General features: G+C 43.0%; 1 protein-coding gene across 1 annotated transcript; it reads right to left on the reverse strand.

Moving 5' to 3' along the window:
* Positions 1–857: 857 nt before the first annotated feature.
* Positions 858–13,548, reverse strand: LOC118792578 (eukaryotic translation initiation factor 5-like). Its single transcript, XM_036550455.1, has 12 exons — positions 13,489–13,548; positions 12,936–13,256; positions 8,758–9,037; positions 8,272–8,353; positions 7,213–7,385; positions 6,170–6,281; positions 5,566–5,678; positions 5,286–5,447; positions 4,494–4,655; positions 2,572–2,736; positions 1,827–1,964; positions 858–1,614 (listed from the first exon to the last, which is right to left on the reverse strand). Exons 3-12 carry the CDS (start codon positions 8,827–8,829, stop codon positions 1,513–1,515), a joined length of 1,281 nt encoding a protein of 426 aa, XP_036406348.1. The 5' UTR covers positions 8,830–9,037; positions 12,936–13,256; positions 13,489–13,548; the 3' UTR covers positions 858–1,512.
* Between the last annotated feature and the right edge of the window lie 5,348 nt (positions 13,549–18,896).

Below are 18,896 nucleotides of genomic sequence, written 5' to 3' on the forward strand. Positions count from 1 at the left end.
TATTTTGGTGTCATTGAACAAATTAACACAAAAATGAAATTGTCCAAGCACTTTACTGCCTCTACTTACACCAGCAGAGTGTGGCATCTTGGCTTGGAAGATGGTGTTTACCGGTTTTAGGTGATTGCATTTCCTTTTGGACCTTTTGAAATTACTCACAAGTTGCTTACACGTTTTCATGTTTGTACTGGATTCAGCTTCTATGACATTTTACCTATGTTCAACCATACATTAGACCAGACCGGATCTCATAAATCCGATTTGCAGTTCTCAGCTTTCAAGCTCAGATACAGACCTCAATGCTACTTAATAGTTTGTCTAATTTACATTTTCTTCTAACATGCATCACAATCCCTTTCGTTTCATTAAGTTCCACTAGAGGTGCAACATTGATTTGTACTACTTCGATACAAAAGCAGCTATGCAGCCGTATCAACGTTGCATGCGAGGTCACATACCATTGATGTTTAAATTATTTTTTATCCATATTAATGCAGCAATTTGGGTGACACTAGATTGCTTGTGACAATCTTAGTTGCCCATACAATAGCATAACTGGACTAATGCTGAGACACTCTTTCTGAGACATTTCTTCAAAAGCATAGAGTAGTTTTAAGGTTATGTTGAACCATACAAGTATCAAAATGTAATGTATCAAATTGATGACTGTCACAAAGACCATACCAACAACCTACAAAAGAGATGACCAAATTTGCATAAAGCAAAGCAGTCAAAAACATTTACCAAACCAGTGTACAAGGTGAACACAGACTGCATGATGCGTCTTCACGGGAAAGTACACTAGCCATTGCTGGGGTTGTTCGCCTACACTACCAACAATCTTTTTGTTTTTGCAGTGCCACAGTACTTAGCTTGACATAACCACATAATTAGGAACACAACGCAAACAACCCCTCCTTCGCATGTAGACCCACCCAGCCTAGAACCTAAATATAAAACAAGCTTTTCAATTTTGCTATCTGCATTCCATTTGCATCATACTGTTGCCAGATGTTCATACATGCCAGAGACAGGAGTACCCACCTTTCTAAGGGTGCACACAAGCACACTTTGATTTTGATTCCCAGTTTGGGAAGAACAGGCACCTGTGGATTCACAAATATGCTCTATCCCTGAGGCCCACAGAGGGATTACTTCAATCAGAACTGACTCTGTGGATGTCATGATGCAGCAGTCAGGAAAATAATGACAACATCCTGAGTGGCAAAACACCCTTTATGGACAGAAAGGAAAAATAAGTACACAGCAAATTAAATCCATGTGCCCAGTAAATCAGTATTTGCAATCCAGAGCAAAGAGGACTTTTCAGGTAATCTCTAGATAGACTTTCATAGATTAAACAATAAGATTCAATGCTCCCATCTTGATGCTGTACAGGGTTAATGTTACTCTATGATGTGGTTAGCAACAGTAGCTACAGTACTGCTAAGCCACAGCTGTGGGGAGAAGCCGGGCTGGAGAGCCACAATTGACAGACCACCATGGCGGCTCTCAGATTGCATCAATGTCGATGTCGTCGTCCTCCCTGCTGTCTGGCTTTTCAGGCTTCAATGCCTCCACCTTCAGCTCACGGGCGGAGGGGGAGTACACCACCTGTGTGGGATAAAGGTAGGGAGATGCGGTCACATTGTTTGCTGTCAGGGCCTGGCCCCAGTTCCACTCCTCTCAAGAGGGCAAGCTGTGCTAAACTGGTAGTTCACATACTACTACTATGACACGCAAGGCCATTTTCAGACTCTTACTACAAAATTAAATTCCAAATTGCCTGCTCCCTTGATGGGAGGGACCAGGGCCCAGACACGCACCTCAACGTTTTCGTCTTGGTCGCCCTCTTCCTCGCTGCCTTCACTCTCCTCCTCAGCCTCTTTCAGCCACTTGACGAAGGGGGCGGCTTTGGCGTGGATCTCTTTGGCAAGCTCCTTGGAGACATACTTCTTGGACACCTACAACAACATTCCATTACAGTTTCAATGAGACTAGCAGTGAGTTTAGTTACTGATCTGCAGTAACTGTCCTGTGCAGACCAGATTTTTAAGTCTGGTTTATTCTGATTTCCACTGATGTCATCAGCAGAAAAAAAGCATGAGGTGACAGGAGCTGTTGTTACTGTGTGTCTTTTCACCACACTAAACCAGTTTGATTACCCCCAGGAACTCTGGGCCTCTCATTGTGCCTCGACCAGATCAGTGGGATTTAATATCTGGAGGAGCTGGGTTTCTGCTTCCATGTTTGGACCATGTACCGGATCACGGCAGGTGGGTGAGGCACTGGTATTCCAAATGTGCAGAATTCCGAATGTGCAGTGACAAAAATGAGTCATTCTCCTGTTAGAGACTGGCTCACTGCTGCGAGCATGGCCACTTCCGTTCTACCTTCAACTTTAAAAGTGCCACTGTATGCATTTATCATACCACTGAATCCCAAAAACAAAGGAAACGTACAGAAAATAACCTAAATTAATTCACACTGAATGAGTTCTAGTGCTGCCCCCCTGAAATGTGGCTACAGAGTGTTTTAGAAGGCCACAGAGGTGGGTTTTGGGGGGCCCACCTTCTCAGCCCAGGCTAGGATGACGTCCTCCTCCAACAGGTCAGCATCATACAGGTCCTTGAGCACGATAGGCACGCGCGGCAGCAGCTGGGCCTGGTGCAGCTTCACCACGCACTCAAACCCGCCCAGCAGGTACTTCTGCGCCTTTTTGTTGTTGTGGCAAAACTGTAACAAAACAAAAGGGTTTCCTCACAGGGGATGGGAGAGGGGTATTAGTACCCCTCTCCCACATTAAGGGATGGAGAACAAGGATACAGACACACAAGACCCTGTGGACTTTGTCTTTGAGACCTGGCTGAAACATGGCACATGCCCAGGTTAATCAATATATGCAACACGAAGTGCATATATGGGAATGTCATTACTACACTGCAGCAGGACTGAGCACATCCAGATTTCTTTGACCCTGTTCACACCTGGCATTAAAATGCGTCTCCACATGCCTCTCGAGTGACCACTTGTGATCGGATCTCACTTCCCCGCTCTATATGCAAATAAACATGTACATCATTTCCGTTTACAAACGTAAGTTCATTTAAAGGTCTGTTTGAACGAATCTTGTTATGACTGTTACTATGAAATAATGTGTGTTGTATCTGTAAATGAAAACCAAGCCCGCTTGTTATGGAAGAAGGGACATTTGGTGAATATGTACTAAAACGCCTAACGTGAAAAGGCTTAACGTAACTTAATGTTGCAAAACGGCGATCAACGATCACCAAATTTCTCTCGGACATCTCTTGTCATAAACACTTCCACCTGTCAAAAAATCAAAACCGAAATCCTATGAGTATGGACGTTATCTTACATTAAGCGTTTTCCTCTCCATTGATGCTCATTATAAGGAAAAGGCTTAATGTAAGATAACAACCATATTCCTTGGATTTCGGTTTTGATTTTTTGACAGGTGGAAGCGTTTATGACAAGACATGTCTGAAAGAAATTTGGTCTTCTTTGATCGATGTTCAGGTACATTAAGCAGACGTCAATATAACGGATGTCAATGGAGAGGAAAACGTAGTGAGATAACCATACTCCTAGGATTTCAGTTTTGATTTTTTGACAGAAGGAAGTGTTTCTGACACGATGATGAGAGAAATCTTGTGATCACTGATTACAGTTTTGGAACATTAAGCCACATTACGTGTTTTAGAATGCATCGAGAATCTTTTTGTAATCCAATCGCTACCCTTTGAATTGTAATCGAATCGAATCGAATTGTGAGAACAGTGAAGATTCGCACCTCTAGTGCAGTGTCACAAAGAAGCCTTTCATATCTTAAAATCTTAAGTATGGTTTTCTATTATTTTTGACAAAAAAAAAAACAAAAAACATCAAACTTTTACATTAATACACATCTTCTGCGATACCCCCCCCCCAAATTCATGGAATCATGTAATAAAAAGGTAAACTTCAAATGAATGTGGCATTTGGAAAAATAACATTACATCTCAAAGTTTGGGGTGAAAATCACTACAAAGATGTGTTGGAGGCAGCACTGCCTCTGCAATGATAAAGAATTTCCTTCACAGTGTCCTGTGCTGTCACAAAGCTGCCAGGGAATGCTGTAGCTGGGTCTTGTCTCAAAAGCTTCCAGCATTTAAACGTTGCTGGGGTAGCTGGCTCAATCAACAAAGTTTTAAAGTCAAAATCAACAATTAAGCTTCCAAAAGATTTTTCATTCCTATTTCTCCTGCAATATCTTTAACATGTCCACCACAACCTGAGAGTTTACAGTTTTTAGCAGTGAATTACAGCTAAAGCAGAGGTCACTGGATCAGCAGTACAAACCCAGCTCTTGTACATTCTACATGTGACCGCAGAGAGACCAGTAGAGGGTGCTGATGAGTCTGCTATTTTATTAGAGTGGTCCATGAGCCTGAGACACAGGCACACATGTGGGCAGGAGCGAGGAGACTCACGCGCAGGAAATGGCGCTTGTACTTCTTGATCTGCTCACGGATGTTCTCGTCGAACAGCAGCTCACTCAGGATCAGCGGGCCCATGGCTTTCACATCCAGCCGCTCCGCCTCCGACAGGATCTCCCTGTCCGCCCCGTCGATAGCCCCCTCCTCCTTCTTTTGCTGTTGGCGTTGGGAGAGAAACTTGCTGCTGGGGGCACTCTGAATGCACCGTGAAGAGGGCCTGCTTGTGTTTTAATGATGACTGCCCTTTTAACATCTAAGCTGTTTGAAATGGCAATGTCCTCTGTTCACTGAATAATGCTGTACAGTCCAGACTTTTGACTGGGCAGAAAACCAGAATCTCTGCAGAAACTATACAATATAATGCCCATCAACATGCTCACTAGTTTAAGAAGACACTTCCGGGTCACTCTGACCCATTTAACATCCTGCTAGCCAACTGACCACTAGATGACATTGTTCAATTATGACAGACATAACACCCTAAAAAGTCTACTTTAACTGCCGTAGCAAGACAGATATGGGCAAGTAAATTCCTAAATTCATAAACACTGGTCATTTAAACACATTAATACTCTGATGGATGATACAGACACTTTCATATTAGAACCCTCTGACCTGGAATAGGGCCAGTCAGGCTGTATTACTTGTTTGCTTGACCCACCTGGCAGTGGACCCTATAGCTTCAAGAGACCTGCTCCTTCCCACTGTTCTACACTGCCATGTTACGCAACTCCCAAACCCCATTACAAGGGCCTGGTGCAGGGCTGCGGCACAGGGGAGGCCCACCTTGACGAAGTTGTAGAACATGTTGACACGCTCCTCCAGGGTCTTCTCCAGGTCCTCGCTGAGGGTCAGGTTCTTGGCATGTTCGCTTATTTCGTCCATGCGCCGCCTCTGGGCCTCCTCTGTTGTCTCCTCCGCCCAGTCCTCGTCATCATCATCGCCATCCTGGAAACAGCGCACGCATACATACAGACAATGTTACAGTGGGGATGTCTCAGAGGGGTGACTGCAAAGAGCTTAACACCCCATCCTCCTCCCCGTCCTCCCAGCAGCGGCCACTCACCACAGCATCGGGCGCGTCGATCTCGTGTCCCCCTGCCTCGCCGCTGCCGTTCTCCTTGTCCTTCCTGCGGTTCTTCTTTTCCTTCTCCTTCTTCACTGATCCACTGTCGTTTTCTGTTTCAGATGCAACCAGACAGTTAGACCGCAACAGCATTGTACAACCTTCATGTACTTTCCCAATGAATGGACAGAAACGGTAGTCAAAGCTGTCTGACTGATCAAATACGCCAAAACTGTGCCAACAATCAATCGCGCTGTCATATCTGTGTGCAGGCAAACTATCCATTAGCATTGGCATAACTATGACCTGATGCCATTTCCAGCATACAGAGACAGACGAACTACACCTCCACATCATACATATAAAATTGTGCATTTGGTCCAGAACTTCCCTCAAGTATTGGTATCTGCTTAGCAGGTTCATACAAACAGCACTGAGCAAAGCAAGGCTTTCAGAGACACCAAACCAAACAAACCCACTGCTTCACAAACAACCAGAACCAATTAAAGTGTTCTTCAACTATGTGCCTTAAAATTGTATAATCCGGTTACATTCTGTAGAGGAGTTGTTTATGGTCTGTACAGGAACAATTATGGCTGCTCACCTGGTGGGTTTTTCAGAATGAAGGTGCAGAGCTTGTGTCGCGTATCCAGCATGCCCCGGTACCCACAAGCCTTGCAGGAGTTCCCAATGGTTTGCTTTTTAGGATTGATGTGCTGGAAGAAAAAGATGGGGAGACCTCATTAACCAGAGAGGACTCTGAGGCTCCACGGTCAGTAGCACTGCCTGCTGGGTTTACTTTCCTCTGGGCCAGTCGGACCCTGGCTGCATCAGGTTTCTAGTGTCCTGTAAATTGAACTGTGCCAGCCTCCACTTTTCCGAAAGAGAACCATATGAATTAGTTATGAAGGGAAGGGCGAGCGCCTCGGGTTACAGCAGCGGTCATGAGACCACTTAAACACAACTCTCATCCAGGAGGTAAAAACACGACTGGCAACTGCTAGTGTGTCTTGGCTGTGACATCATTTGTTCTGGCCTTCAGAGAGGGGCAAACACTGCCGTCCTGGATAAGGCCAGACTGCTGGACTGCCACACATCGGCAGAGCGGAGACAAAGGCCTGTAGAGGTGTAAGAGGAGGAAACAAGAACAGAAGCAGGGGATGCAGGACATGGGGCAGAAATTCAAAATTCTAATTCAAATTCAGTATTCAAGTCCCTGCTGGTGCACTGCCCCTGTACCCTTGGGTAAGGTACTTAACCCACAATTGACTCAGTAAATATCCAGCTATATAAATGGCAATGTTAACCTAATGGAGTCACTCTGGATAAGAGTGTCTGCTAGGTAACAATAACGTAATGTAAATGTAACATGTCCTGCCAGAACATGGTGGCTGCAGCCTAGGGGGACAACTCTATTGAGAGCACCCAATCAGAGCATCTGATTCAAGGGTCAATGTTTTAAAGCACATGGGTGCATTTTCCCCCAATCTACAGTAAAGCACACATCACTCAACCATGCCGACAGCAGTGCCTCTGCCTTTAAGACAGCTTGCAGCTTGCTTTGAGAGCACCTTAGGGGCACTTGGGGAGGGGGGTGGTGAAACCATTGAAGGAGCAGAGAAAGGAAAACCATGGGCAGAGACTCACCAGGTCAGTTTCAGGGTTGTCACACTCGGGGCAGAGCACGAACTTCCTGATGAAGCCATCCAGCATGTCCTGCAGCTTGTTCGCCTCGTGCGAGCCGTTGACGATGTAGCGGTCATTCTTGGTGTCAAATTGAGTCTGGGCACCCAGCTCGCAGCCAAAGAACTTGGTGGGATCTGAGGAGGGGAGGGAATAACGGCAGTAGTCACAGTGGCAGAGAAATAACTCCCAGTGCACTGCATTCTTTTTTTGTCTGTCTACACCCCTCACCCCATTTTCACCCAACTATTCATGATCACCAATTGTGTATAAGGCGATCTCACCATGGCACGTCACCTCTGTGCTTGCAAACCTTGTCAAGTCTGACTCTAATTCATTACGTTACATTCATTTAGCAGGCGCTCTTATCCAGAGCAACTTCCAGCGTAAGTGAACAGAAATGTATCCAATGACGTCATATGACTATCAATGACAGCCCTGGCTTACAACACCCCCAGAGCAGCTAAAGTATTCACACCACTCAAGCATCACCGCAAGTTAACAAAAGCTAACATGAAACTAGACATCCCATAGTTTTCTAGGCTATTTTTCCCCACACAAGTCTCACTGTGCACAATCACAGGCTTCAATCCCCGCTGGGACACTGCTGCTGTACCCTTGGGCAAGGTACTTAACCCACAGTTGCCTCAGTAAATATCCAGTAAATGTAAATGTAAATGTAAAAGGCATCGAGAACGACACGGCCACCCCACCCCTGTCCAAATGAAGGCAATTTGTTCTGCCACTGTGGGCTCCCATTTAATGCTTGCAGGTGACACGACCAGGCTTGAACCTCGGACACAGGGCCCAGCCAGCACTTGGAACAAGTGCCTTTACTGACTGAGCCACTATGGGCATCACAGTGTGAGCAATTACAGGATTTATAAAAAGCAGGCTATACCTGCTAAGGCACATCTTGGTGTGCTTTGTTCCCATCATTACAGTATAACCAAAGCCTCTGCTCAGCCTCCTGGGCTCAATTTCCTAGTGGATCACTGCAAAGGGGGGTGGGTGGTGACTTACAGGTGGGAGGTCTGTTCAGGGCCTTTGCCACATCCACCATGTTGACGATGACTGTCTTGATTCCATTCCCCTTCCCTTCCACCTGTCGGGAAGCAGAAAAGACATAGAAGGAACAGTCATTACAGAGTACAGCACACTGATAGGATGCAACACACCTGGTCACTTATTACTAAACCCTGACATTTTCAATTCATCAAGATCCACCAGCCCTCATTGGAAAAAAACACTCAGACACGGCTATTGGACAATTGAGAATTCTGAGTTAAATGAGCTAACATTCTGCCACCATACATACAGTCTTCAATGTACTGAAAGTCATACTGTTGAGAAGGCAATTGTTAAAGATAACGGTGGTTCTAAACATTGTGCTACAAACCCAAACGTATAATGGCACAGAACCATTTGCAGGACAAGGGGGCTGCTACAATGCTGCTCTACCAGCCAGGGGACCCCATGGCCCATTTCCAAGTACATTCCTTTACCCACCTTAGCGATCAGACGGGGCATCTTGTACCGATAGAACTGGTCTGACACGCTGCGGTTGACATTGACAGACATCTTGGCTCACTGCTTGCGTTATCAGTAAGACAAAAAGATCCTGGACTGCAGCTTTTTTGTGTCTTCTGCGTAGATAGGAGTGGATGACATAAACGACTGCAGGCGTATTCGGTCTCTGACATGAAAAAGACCTTGCCGCCAAGGCTGTGTGATTCTTGTGCGTAGGCTAAGTGTCCCCAGCGAAGGTACCAAAAGCTGCACAACAGCTCTGGAACAAAGAGAGGCCTCCGGTTAGCACTGGCTGTCAACTCCGAGCACAGTAAATGAGAAATATGAACAACTTTTGATAGCATTCATCTCTGCAATCATTGCATGCATACAGTTTTCCTAGGGTGGTATCACACCCCACCCATCACCACACCATACAGTCTGATATCTCAAGGCAACAGGACTAAGACATGATCTTGCACATCCCTCCCCCTTTTTAAACATTTAGATACAACTCCAGTAAAATTTCACATCATGGTCACAACTTCCACATTAGCCAGCCAACATGACAGTTAACTTTACTGTAATGATACAGCAACAAGGAAATCTGTTACAAAGCAAACACTGCAGCTTACAGAATGGTTCAGCTTTGATGTTGGATTGCCAATACATTCTTCCAGATATAAATCAGTATGAGTTTAAGCTTTAGCCATTAATTAACAATACACAAAGCTAGCATGTCAGCTATATAAAATTAGCTAATGTTACATAATCATTCATAATCAAACCAGCTCTGCTTTATCACTTGCAGTTTTCCCTCTCAATATGACCTAAACAAAACAGGCACATGTTCAAACTTGACTGCAAGTACACCGGTAGTGAGACTTGAATATGGTTCAAACTGTATCACGTTTGATAAAACTGCATTTCTTCCAAAACTATGCTGACGTGCCATGGGGCAGACAGCCGATACAGTTTAGTTTTGTACTACCGGTTTCCCTCGTTGCTAAGGTTATTAGCGTTTCCAGGCAGCGGAGAGGAAAGAGAAAATCACTTCCATTGACTTGTTCCCTCATTGTTAAGATAATTATCGTTCCCAGGAAGTGGAGGGAAAAGTGATGTCACCACTTCCCCATCGACCTATTACCATGACTGACTGGTATAGAGTACTGAGGTGGGTATGTCACATTGGTGTCGGAAGTGAAATTCCCCATTCATTTTAGTCATACACATTTTTTTAAAACACACTTTTAAAGTACTTCTAGTGATTTACGGCTTACCATCGATTTCCAGATTATATATTGTGATCCCAACTTGCTACTTATATTGTTTATTTTAATTGTTTCGAGCTAAATTTTACCTCATTTAATTTTTTATCTTATATGCTAGTACAACCACGGGCTAAAAACTACACGTCCCATGAAACCACTGAGGTTTCTCATTCCCGCTCTCCGGCCTTGCTAGCTAGAGTGTGGCTAATCATCGCAGCTAACTTGCAAGCTCTTCTTTAGCAGTCATCGCTATCAGCAATAGCAAGCTCATCGTTAGCAGCAATGGTGTCACTTAGCCATATTCTCCTCTTCTTTAAGGATGAGACCCAAAGTTTTCAGCAGGATGAAAACCATTATAAATCAGGGCATGTAGAGGAATTCACTTGTTTTGAGGGCCGTATTACCGGTTTGGTCAGGGTGAGCACGAGGGATAAGACCTACAGGGTGTCAGTAGGCCAGTGTAACGTTAGGTAGCATAGCTAACCAGCTAGACAGCTAGCAAAGTCAGGTTTTAGATCATGCAGGACAAGCGGTCCTCCAGGAGAGGTTTGGGAAAGTCTTGTAGTTTGTGTTGTAGTTCACTTTTCAAACTTCATATCCAATAGAGCAGCGTTTCCCAAACCTCTCCTGGAGGACCCCTTGTCCTGCATGATCTAAAACATGCAGGACAAGGGATCCTCCAGGAGAGGTTTGGGAAACGCTGCAATAGAGCAATGCGGGGCGAACATCCTGACAAATCAGTTACCACCATCTCATCCAGGCATTCTGGGATGTTCGGTTTAGAAAACCGCTCTGAACCCAGCTAGGTTTGCTAGCGAAAGACACAGTAGCAAAGATGACGACAGTTGGTAGTTAAGTTAGCTAACAAGCAACCGTAATAGTTATAAAATGGTTCAGTGCTTTGTCCCAGATTGCAGCCACCATACATATGTGAACGACTGCACATTTTTCAGGTTTCCAAAATGCTCCATGGCATAGTTTTACATTATGGAAACCGTGAAGGTTATCTCTGTAAGCACACCATCAGAGAGATGTCTATCAAATGCAGCTAACTCAATGTCCATTTTCACTCAAGTCGAGTGCCCAGATCTACACGTGTAAGCAGAATTATCTTTTTGCTTAAACATGAAGGTGTTTCTGACTCTGTAGATATGTCTCAAAGGCTTCGGGCGTTTTTCATCATTCAAAATTGTGGGCTAACAATCAGTCCACTTAGCAAGCTCGATGGGTGATGTTTTGGTAACCTGACTTTGCTGGCTAGCTAGCTGGTTATCTATGCTACCTAACGTTACACTGGCCTACGCTCACTGACACCCTGTAGGTCTTATCCCTCGCGCTCGCCCTGACCAAACTGGTAATATGGCCCTTAAAACAAGTGAATTCCTCCACATGCCCTGATTTATAATGGCTTTCGCCCCGCTGAAATCTTTGGGTCTCATCCTTGAAGAAAAGGGGTATATGGCTAAGCGACACCATTGCTGCTAACAATGAGCTTGCTATTGCTGATAGCGTTGACTGCTAAAGAAGAGCTTGCAAGTTAGCTGCTATAGCGATAGCTGATAGCGATGTTTAGCCACACTCTAGCTAGCCAGGCCAGAGAGCGGGAATGAGAAAGCTTGGTTTCATGGGACGTGTAGTTTTTATCCCGTGGTTGTACTAGCATATAAGAAAAAAATTAAATTACGTAAAATTTAGCTCGAAACAACTAAAATAAACAATATAAGTCGCAAGTTGGGATCACAATATATAATCCTGAAATCAATGGTAAGCCATAAATCACTAGAAGTACTTTAAAAGTGAGTTTTAAAAAATGTGTATGACTAAAATGAATGGGGAATTTCACTTCCGACACCAGTGTGACGTAGCCACCTCGGTACTGTATAACCTTAGTGTCTGTGTTTCCAAGCTAATAAATTATTCATTTAAGTAGACAGTTATTGCGACGAAAAAGCTGTCGCTGTGGCTGTGGTATTCAACGTGTGGCTACAACGCTAGTGTCTGTGTTTTGAGGCTAATGAATAATTCGTTTAGGTAGATAGTTATTACTACGACGACAAAGTGCTACCCCAGACACAACCACCCTGGTTGTTGAACTAATGTTTGCTACCGTTAATTACCAAACTTTTTCACGTGGTTTTTAAATCGGCTTCGCTGAATACCCGCTGAAACCGTGACCTGGCTAGTTACAGCCAGTATAGCGATCAGAGTCGTCCACATAACGCTAGCTAGCACATGAACTCGGAATAACTTAATCAATTGGTTGTGCCTTTGCATTAACAACGACCAAGAGCTTCCCAAGTAGTAATCCGAACACGCAGTCTGGATAGTATGACACTGCAGATAAAGCGGCGGTTATGTAACACTTGTTAAATGTAAGTTAAATAATTTTAGACTGAATATTAGATATGTAGCTAGCTAGCTGTGTAACAGGTAATGTTAGTTAATAGTAGTAGACAGACATGTTTGGCAACACTTGCACTGGTTCTGTCAACATTTCAACGTGTGAGCAAGTTAGCAGTGCTAGCTTGTTTGCTAACTAGCAATGCTAATATAATAACACAGAAAACGCCTAGATACACAGAAAAACACCTCTGCGTTTAAAAGATATAACACATTTTAAAACAAAATTTGCATATGACAGGAGGCGTGTATATTTCCAAGACTGGGCAATGTGGTGCAGAGTACGTCATTATAATTTTTAGCTGGTCTATCTAGCTAGCTAGCATTCGGGACGGGAGACGCCATTTTCACTCGCAATTTGCTACGCACACCGTTCATTTGCCACACCTTCGATAGTTAACTACCAAGTTAGACTAAATTTACGTATTCTATAACATTACAAAAACTCCTGATCTAGCGCCTACACACATAAACTCTGAAAAAAAAATGATAAAAGGGGTAAAATACCTTTCCCATCCGTCGCTCCTGTCGTCCGGGTACTCAGCGTATTCGTAAAACAAAGACATAAACACACCGCTGGTCACCCTGGAACGTGGCTGGGGTAATGATCTGTTCCTAAGTGTGTTACCAAACGTTACCCAATGTTACCAACGAGCTAATTTAGCTAAGGATGGCGATACTTTAAAAAGCAGGGTGGCACATCAGTGGCACCGAAAGTGCGTTCAGGACCTAACGTAGCGCTGTGAAGAGCTGAAGAGGTCCTGCAGCGGTTCTTTAGCTAACAGAATCTTTTTCAGGTCAGTTACAAGAGACTCCTCCAGAGGGTATCTGAAAGGGATAAATGAAAAGAGCATTAATTTTCGGGAAGAGATTGTGACCTTCTAGCTAGACTTGAAGACTTCATCTTTTCGTAGTTACCTAACGTTGATTTACTCCATCAAGAAACCTAGCTAGCAGATTTAATACAAATTTTGTCTGTTTATTTACTCACTTTCGCTACTACAAACCAATTACTGCAATCATGACTTAATTAATGTTAGCTAGGGAGCGACACACTTACCCCTAACGCATTCAGGTCCAGTCAGTGCAAGGCGAATTATGGTCATAACCTGCGTGTCATCTGAATTGCCTGACTGGCCCCACCCTCTTACTATTGTTATATCCCATTGGATGTATTCCCTCCCTGCCTGACAGTGGCAACGTTCTATTGGTGTCCTTTAGTGTCAATCATAACGTAAAGGATGATTCATGTGAAAACCGAACTAGTTTGCGTCTGAGCAGTAGATAGTGGACTGACCTAAGGGAGACGTGTCAGAGTATGCACAAGCGAAAGCCATACACGGATTCACAATATTAGAAGTGCCGCATGAACAAGTTTCAGTAGTTGGCCAGACAAGGTACAAGCTAGCCGGTTGAGACACGACTGCATTAAACCATGTTTTCTTTTCATAAAAAAGGAAAAAAGAGTTTAGGACAGAAGAAATTCCTTTAGGCAGTAGTGAGTCCAACGATCCCCTGAGTGCAGAAGAGCTGTCATCAGATGTTTCTTAAAAATAGAGAGGGATTGGGCAGAACGGATGAAATGTGGATGGTCATTCCACCATTGAACTGTAATTTCAAAATTAAACGTTTGAGTAAGTTAATTGCAGAAGATCTTTTCCTTTTTATCCTTAAAGCAGAAACCTAGACACCTTCACACTCATGGTCTAAGTTTAACAATACCGGTAAATAAGTTTACTTCTTTTTCTGTATATTACTTTGAAATAAAATGACACCTATTAATTGTAGTTACACTGAATGCACACAATATGAATGCAAATTATGTCTAGGGTTCGATTCAGGTCAAACTAACTTCAAGGGCTCGAGCAACCTCACCTGATTCTAACCGGTTACCTTGACAACGGGACCTCAGTGACACGTAAGGAGATGCAGCTAAAATTGGTAGAATGTGTCTGTGGGGTGGTTGTAGTAAATCCTTAAAGTGTAGTCTGTCATCGTCGCGATTAATTTTTACAAGTAAAATCGAATCGAGTTTATGAGGGATTTTCATACTTGAACCGCAGACTGACCGTGAGAGCTGAGCAGTGCCTGCACCGGATTATGTCCCTTATGGCAATGGTTCAAACAAAAGATCAACTTTGGCGTCAATTATAGCATTTTGTAGAGGGAGAAACAGGTAGGCAACATTCACAGAATGCACATATCTGAGCAGCACTTTTTACACTGTATTTTGTTTTCTGTGTTTTACTGTATACAGAGCATATATTACAATCTAAATTTTTGTTTGAAAACCACCTACTTTTGGCCACAGATGCGTGAGAATAACACCCATTGGCATTAAAGGAAATTCTAACAGGATTATTTATGATAAAATATTTCACAGTAGTTTGGGAATTACTGGTTAGCAATAAGTGTGTATTAAAGCAAACAAACCAAGCACACAATAAGGACTATGACAAGGAATGTGTTATGGTATTAGTGTGTTCGGGTATAGTTATTTTCTGTATTGTAGTCTTTTATGTGTGCAGGATAGAATAAAAATCTATAACACTGTACAATATTTGAACTTTTATTCTCCCTTTTTTCTCTGAAGAGAATTGTTTAGCCCTTTTCAAGTGTTGGTGATGAATAAGCTATTTATTTGTGCTGGGCTGACTGTCTCAACAACTGGAAGATTTGAACAAAGCATTATTTGTCACAGCACTACTGTAGAAGATCCAGGTCAGCTGAGAGGAACCATTGCCCTGTGCACAGCCATCTTTCAACATCATGTAATTTATTATGAAGCAGTCAGGGCAACTGTATGAACTGTTAAGTTTCAGCCATGCTGTGTAAGGCATGCTCATTTCAGTTCTATTCACTGTGCTAATTAAAGCCATGTGCATTTGTAGTGCCCGCTAGTAAAAGTGCGTGGGCTGCGAGTTGAGTCATGGAGAGAGATCAATTGACCGAACTGGTGATTTAGCATCTCTGTGCCAAGTCCCTTCTCTGGGTCATCCCTTGCTGTGGCCACATTAATACTGCATTAACAGATTGAAAGCTCTGGACCTGTTTTCAGCACCCACAGAACAATAGCCTTCTAGCACATAGCAATGTAAGGGGCTGCTGAATGGAATTAATTCAACCAAATTTCCACAGAGGATTAGGTGTAGAAATTTGGGGAGGTCTGATGAGAGCCAGAGCATGTGCCTTCCACTATTACAATTGTGGAGAACTTTACATAGTTCATAATTTTCACATGGATGGATAAAGATAGATCTGGTGTTGCTGACCCATTTCTGCCACCAATGAGGAGGTTTCTATGGGTATTGTCTGTCCTTGGTAACTGTTCCTGGAAGTGTGCAATGGGTGGGGCTGGGAATGAAGGTAGACAAGCCAATTTTAGACCCACTAACAAAAGAAAGTGCCCAGATCTGAAGGATGAGGTCAATAACATGCAGTAGGGGGCAGTATAGCAGTGACCACTGAATTCATTGTAATAACATACTAGGCCACTATGTCTGGTATTCTGACAATGTGAGACTTGCTCAAAAGATCAAATCTTTGCTGTGACAATTAGGGATGTTTCCTTCAGAGAGCTAGTGGTGATCGAGTATTATTTTGGACTGCTGGCACAATCTTCTGCAGGGCCCACACTATCTGTGAGCGCAGCCTGGCTTTGTGTTAACATTCTATTCTGGGCATCTGCTTTGATTAGCAAAAAAGCTGCACACACCATAAAATCTGCCTCAATACTGCAGCAAAAAGGTCTGCTAGCTACACTGCATTGAACCATTGTCTGATTTTGCAGTTACATTTGCATTTAATCATTTGGTAGCAGAGAGAGAGAAAGACTTATGCAGAGAGACTTACAAAATCAAATGCATAGATACTAAAACAGTACCATTCTTGAAATGTGGTGTTGTTGATGATGAATTATCAAAAGCAGCAGATAGATCAGGGACGATGAAGACAGAGGATGGGGAGGTATCTCTGGCAAGGCTTAGAGCTTCGGCAGTTGTCAGGGTTTCAGAGCCTGCTTCCTGCAACAACCATCAGGCGTTCTTGTAACAGTCTGTCTGGCCCTGTTGCCTGCTGCTTCCCTGAACTGACACCAGAGGGCCTGTCTTGCATCATCTAGTTACTAGTTAATCGTTTTCACCTGTGTGAAGTGTCTCTTCATTTGTTTGTTAAATTCTGCCTGTTGCTTGGTTCCCTACTCAGTCTTGCGCTGCATTGCCTTGTGTATATTTCCTGTGCACAAAGCTTGTTTTTGTTGCATTATCGGTGACATGTCTCTTTAATGACATCCAAATGCAGTGATTTAGACATTGTGTCATGGTAACAACAGAAATACATCCATATAACCACAAAAAACAAGACTGAGGAAATTCCTGCTGGGAAAAGGGCTTTCATCTTATACCTACCTATGAGCGCAAATGTAGGGCCTATATATCATTTTGATTTGTGTTTGCAAACCACTTATTTATTGCAACAGAAGGCTATACCATATTCCTTTACACCAGCCCCTGTACCAATCTGTTGCTAATGTTTGAGCCAAGGACAGTAGATCTTTCTGTATTTGTCTCACTGTGCATTTGTAACCCAGCTGTAATTTAGCCAGCTGGTGTTTGTTGATTTTTTTCTTTTTCTAAACAGTTGCTGTCACTTTAAGAGCACGACAGTAGAAGTTTTTTTCTCAGTAGTGGTATACGACAGCAGCAACTGCTTTCCGGTTAAGTAGGAAGCTCTCATACAAATATATTGGCAGGAGAACATGCGGGTTCAGATCGGCTATGTAAAGGCAGTTAGCAGGTCTGAGGAGTTGTGTGGTCCTTGCCTGAATTTCACTATTGTACATAACCTTGCAATATTTTGCTGCTAGACAGACTGTCTGTCTCTAGTAGTCCTGGATGCCGGACACGCTGCGGAGAAGAGCTGGCGGAGCTGTACAGGTCACCTCACCAGGACAACTTGAGTGTAAAAGAAAAAAAAGATACACACAGAACTCTATACATTTTTTTTTTGGGTACCCCTTTTTTTTCCTCTCTTTTATAGAATTTTTGCTTTTAAACTGAAGTGCGGTGATAAGAACACGCACAGTTAGGATTCAGTTAATCTGTTGCCGAAGCAACAATTTATAAGATGGTTTAAGCACTGCCCACAACTGTTAATGGAGTTTGTGTTTAATTGACGCCTTTGAAGTAGCAATTGGGGAGAATTTAAACTTTGTGAGAATCTATTTTTTTTTGTATTGTTGAACAAAAGCAGTGTAATATAAACAAAGGTACTATAGAAAGACTTTAATTTAGGTGGAACAAAAATCTTTATTTTGGTGAATAATTTACTTTATATGTGATCATACTGAAAAGAAACAGTAACATAAGGTTTCATAACATAACGTCCAAACTGTAAGATACTATAAGAGGGACACGTTCCAGTCCAATAATTTCATTGGATTCAGGTAGTAAATGGCTACCAAACCGTGAATAAATTCTCCATTCCAGTAAGTCAATCTGGTCTGTTCATTTCTGCTGGATACTGGCACTTGGTTACACTTGGTTACACATTCACATTAGAAGGTTGAATGACAGCCCCTGTGGCTCTCTGTGTTTTCAACAAATCACAGTGCTTTGTTATAGAGCAAAGTGACTGACAGAATGTTGTCACTCCTGTTGTAACCCTTTATGGGGTTCACGGAGGCTAAGTTTCCCACCATTAGCACCAACTTCCCTTCATGTGTACAGCATATGTTTTTCACATAAAAATCTTATTGAGAATATACATTCATTTGATCAGTCTGTTGTTTTTCATGCAAAAGGAGGATAGATTATTGATTGGACAGTTTTTCTCATGTAATGTCTTCCTTTCCAGGTCAGGGCACTACCAATGTGTGCAGAATATGCAAACAGGTTGCATGTTGAGATCAAAAAGGCAGCCATGCTAATGGAAAGTGAAGTCCAGAGTTACAGACTGTAGAGTACTTCTGCATGAGCTGAGGACTCCAGCTCCCAACATCACTACTTTGTCTGTAGAATCATCCCTGAATTGAATATTCTGTCATTGAATATGATACGAGTGCATTCAGCATAGAGCACAAAAAACAGCAATTGCTGCACATTGCTACTCCTCTTTTCTTTTGTTTTGATATAACTTCATGAGATAGTTATCCATGGCTGAGCTGCTTATAAACAATGGTACATATACCACATAGTGAGGTGGCCTGGGGTAAACCCAGTGGAGTGGATGAAAACTAGATTGCATTGACAGCATGCTGAGAAGTTGTCATCATTAGGGCTTGTTGAATACTTTTAAACCAGCACTGGATTTACTTTTGACAACTTATCCAGACTGATGTCCAAAGTGAGGGCATTAAAAACAGCATGAAATGTTCTGCAAAACAAAGACACAACAAGGCATATTTAAACAGTGCCCAACACAGTACTGAGATTATGAGTATGCACGTTTCAACACGTAAGTGAAATGCAA

The sequence above is a fragment of the Megalops cyprinoides genome, chromosome 17 (genome assembly GCF_013368585.1).
Source record: "Megalops cyprinoides isolate fMegCyp1 chromosome 17, fMegCyp1.pri, whole genome shotgun sequence".
Classification (NCBI taxonomy): Eukaryota; Metazoa; Chordata; class Actinopteri; order Elopiformes; family Megalopidae; genus Megalops; species Megalops cyprinoides.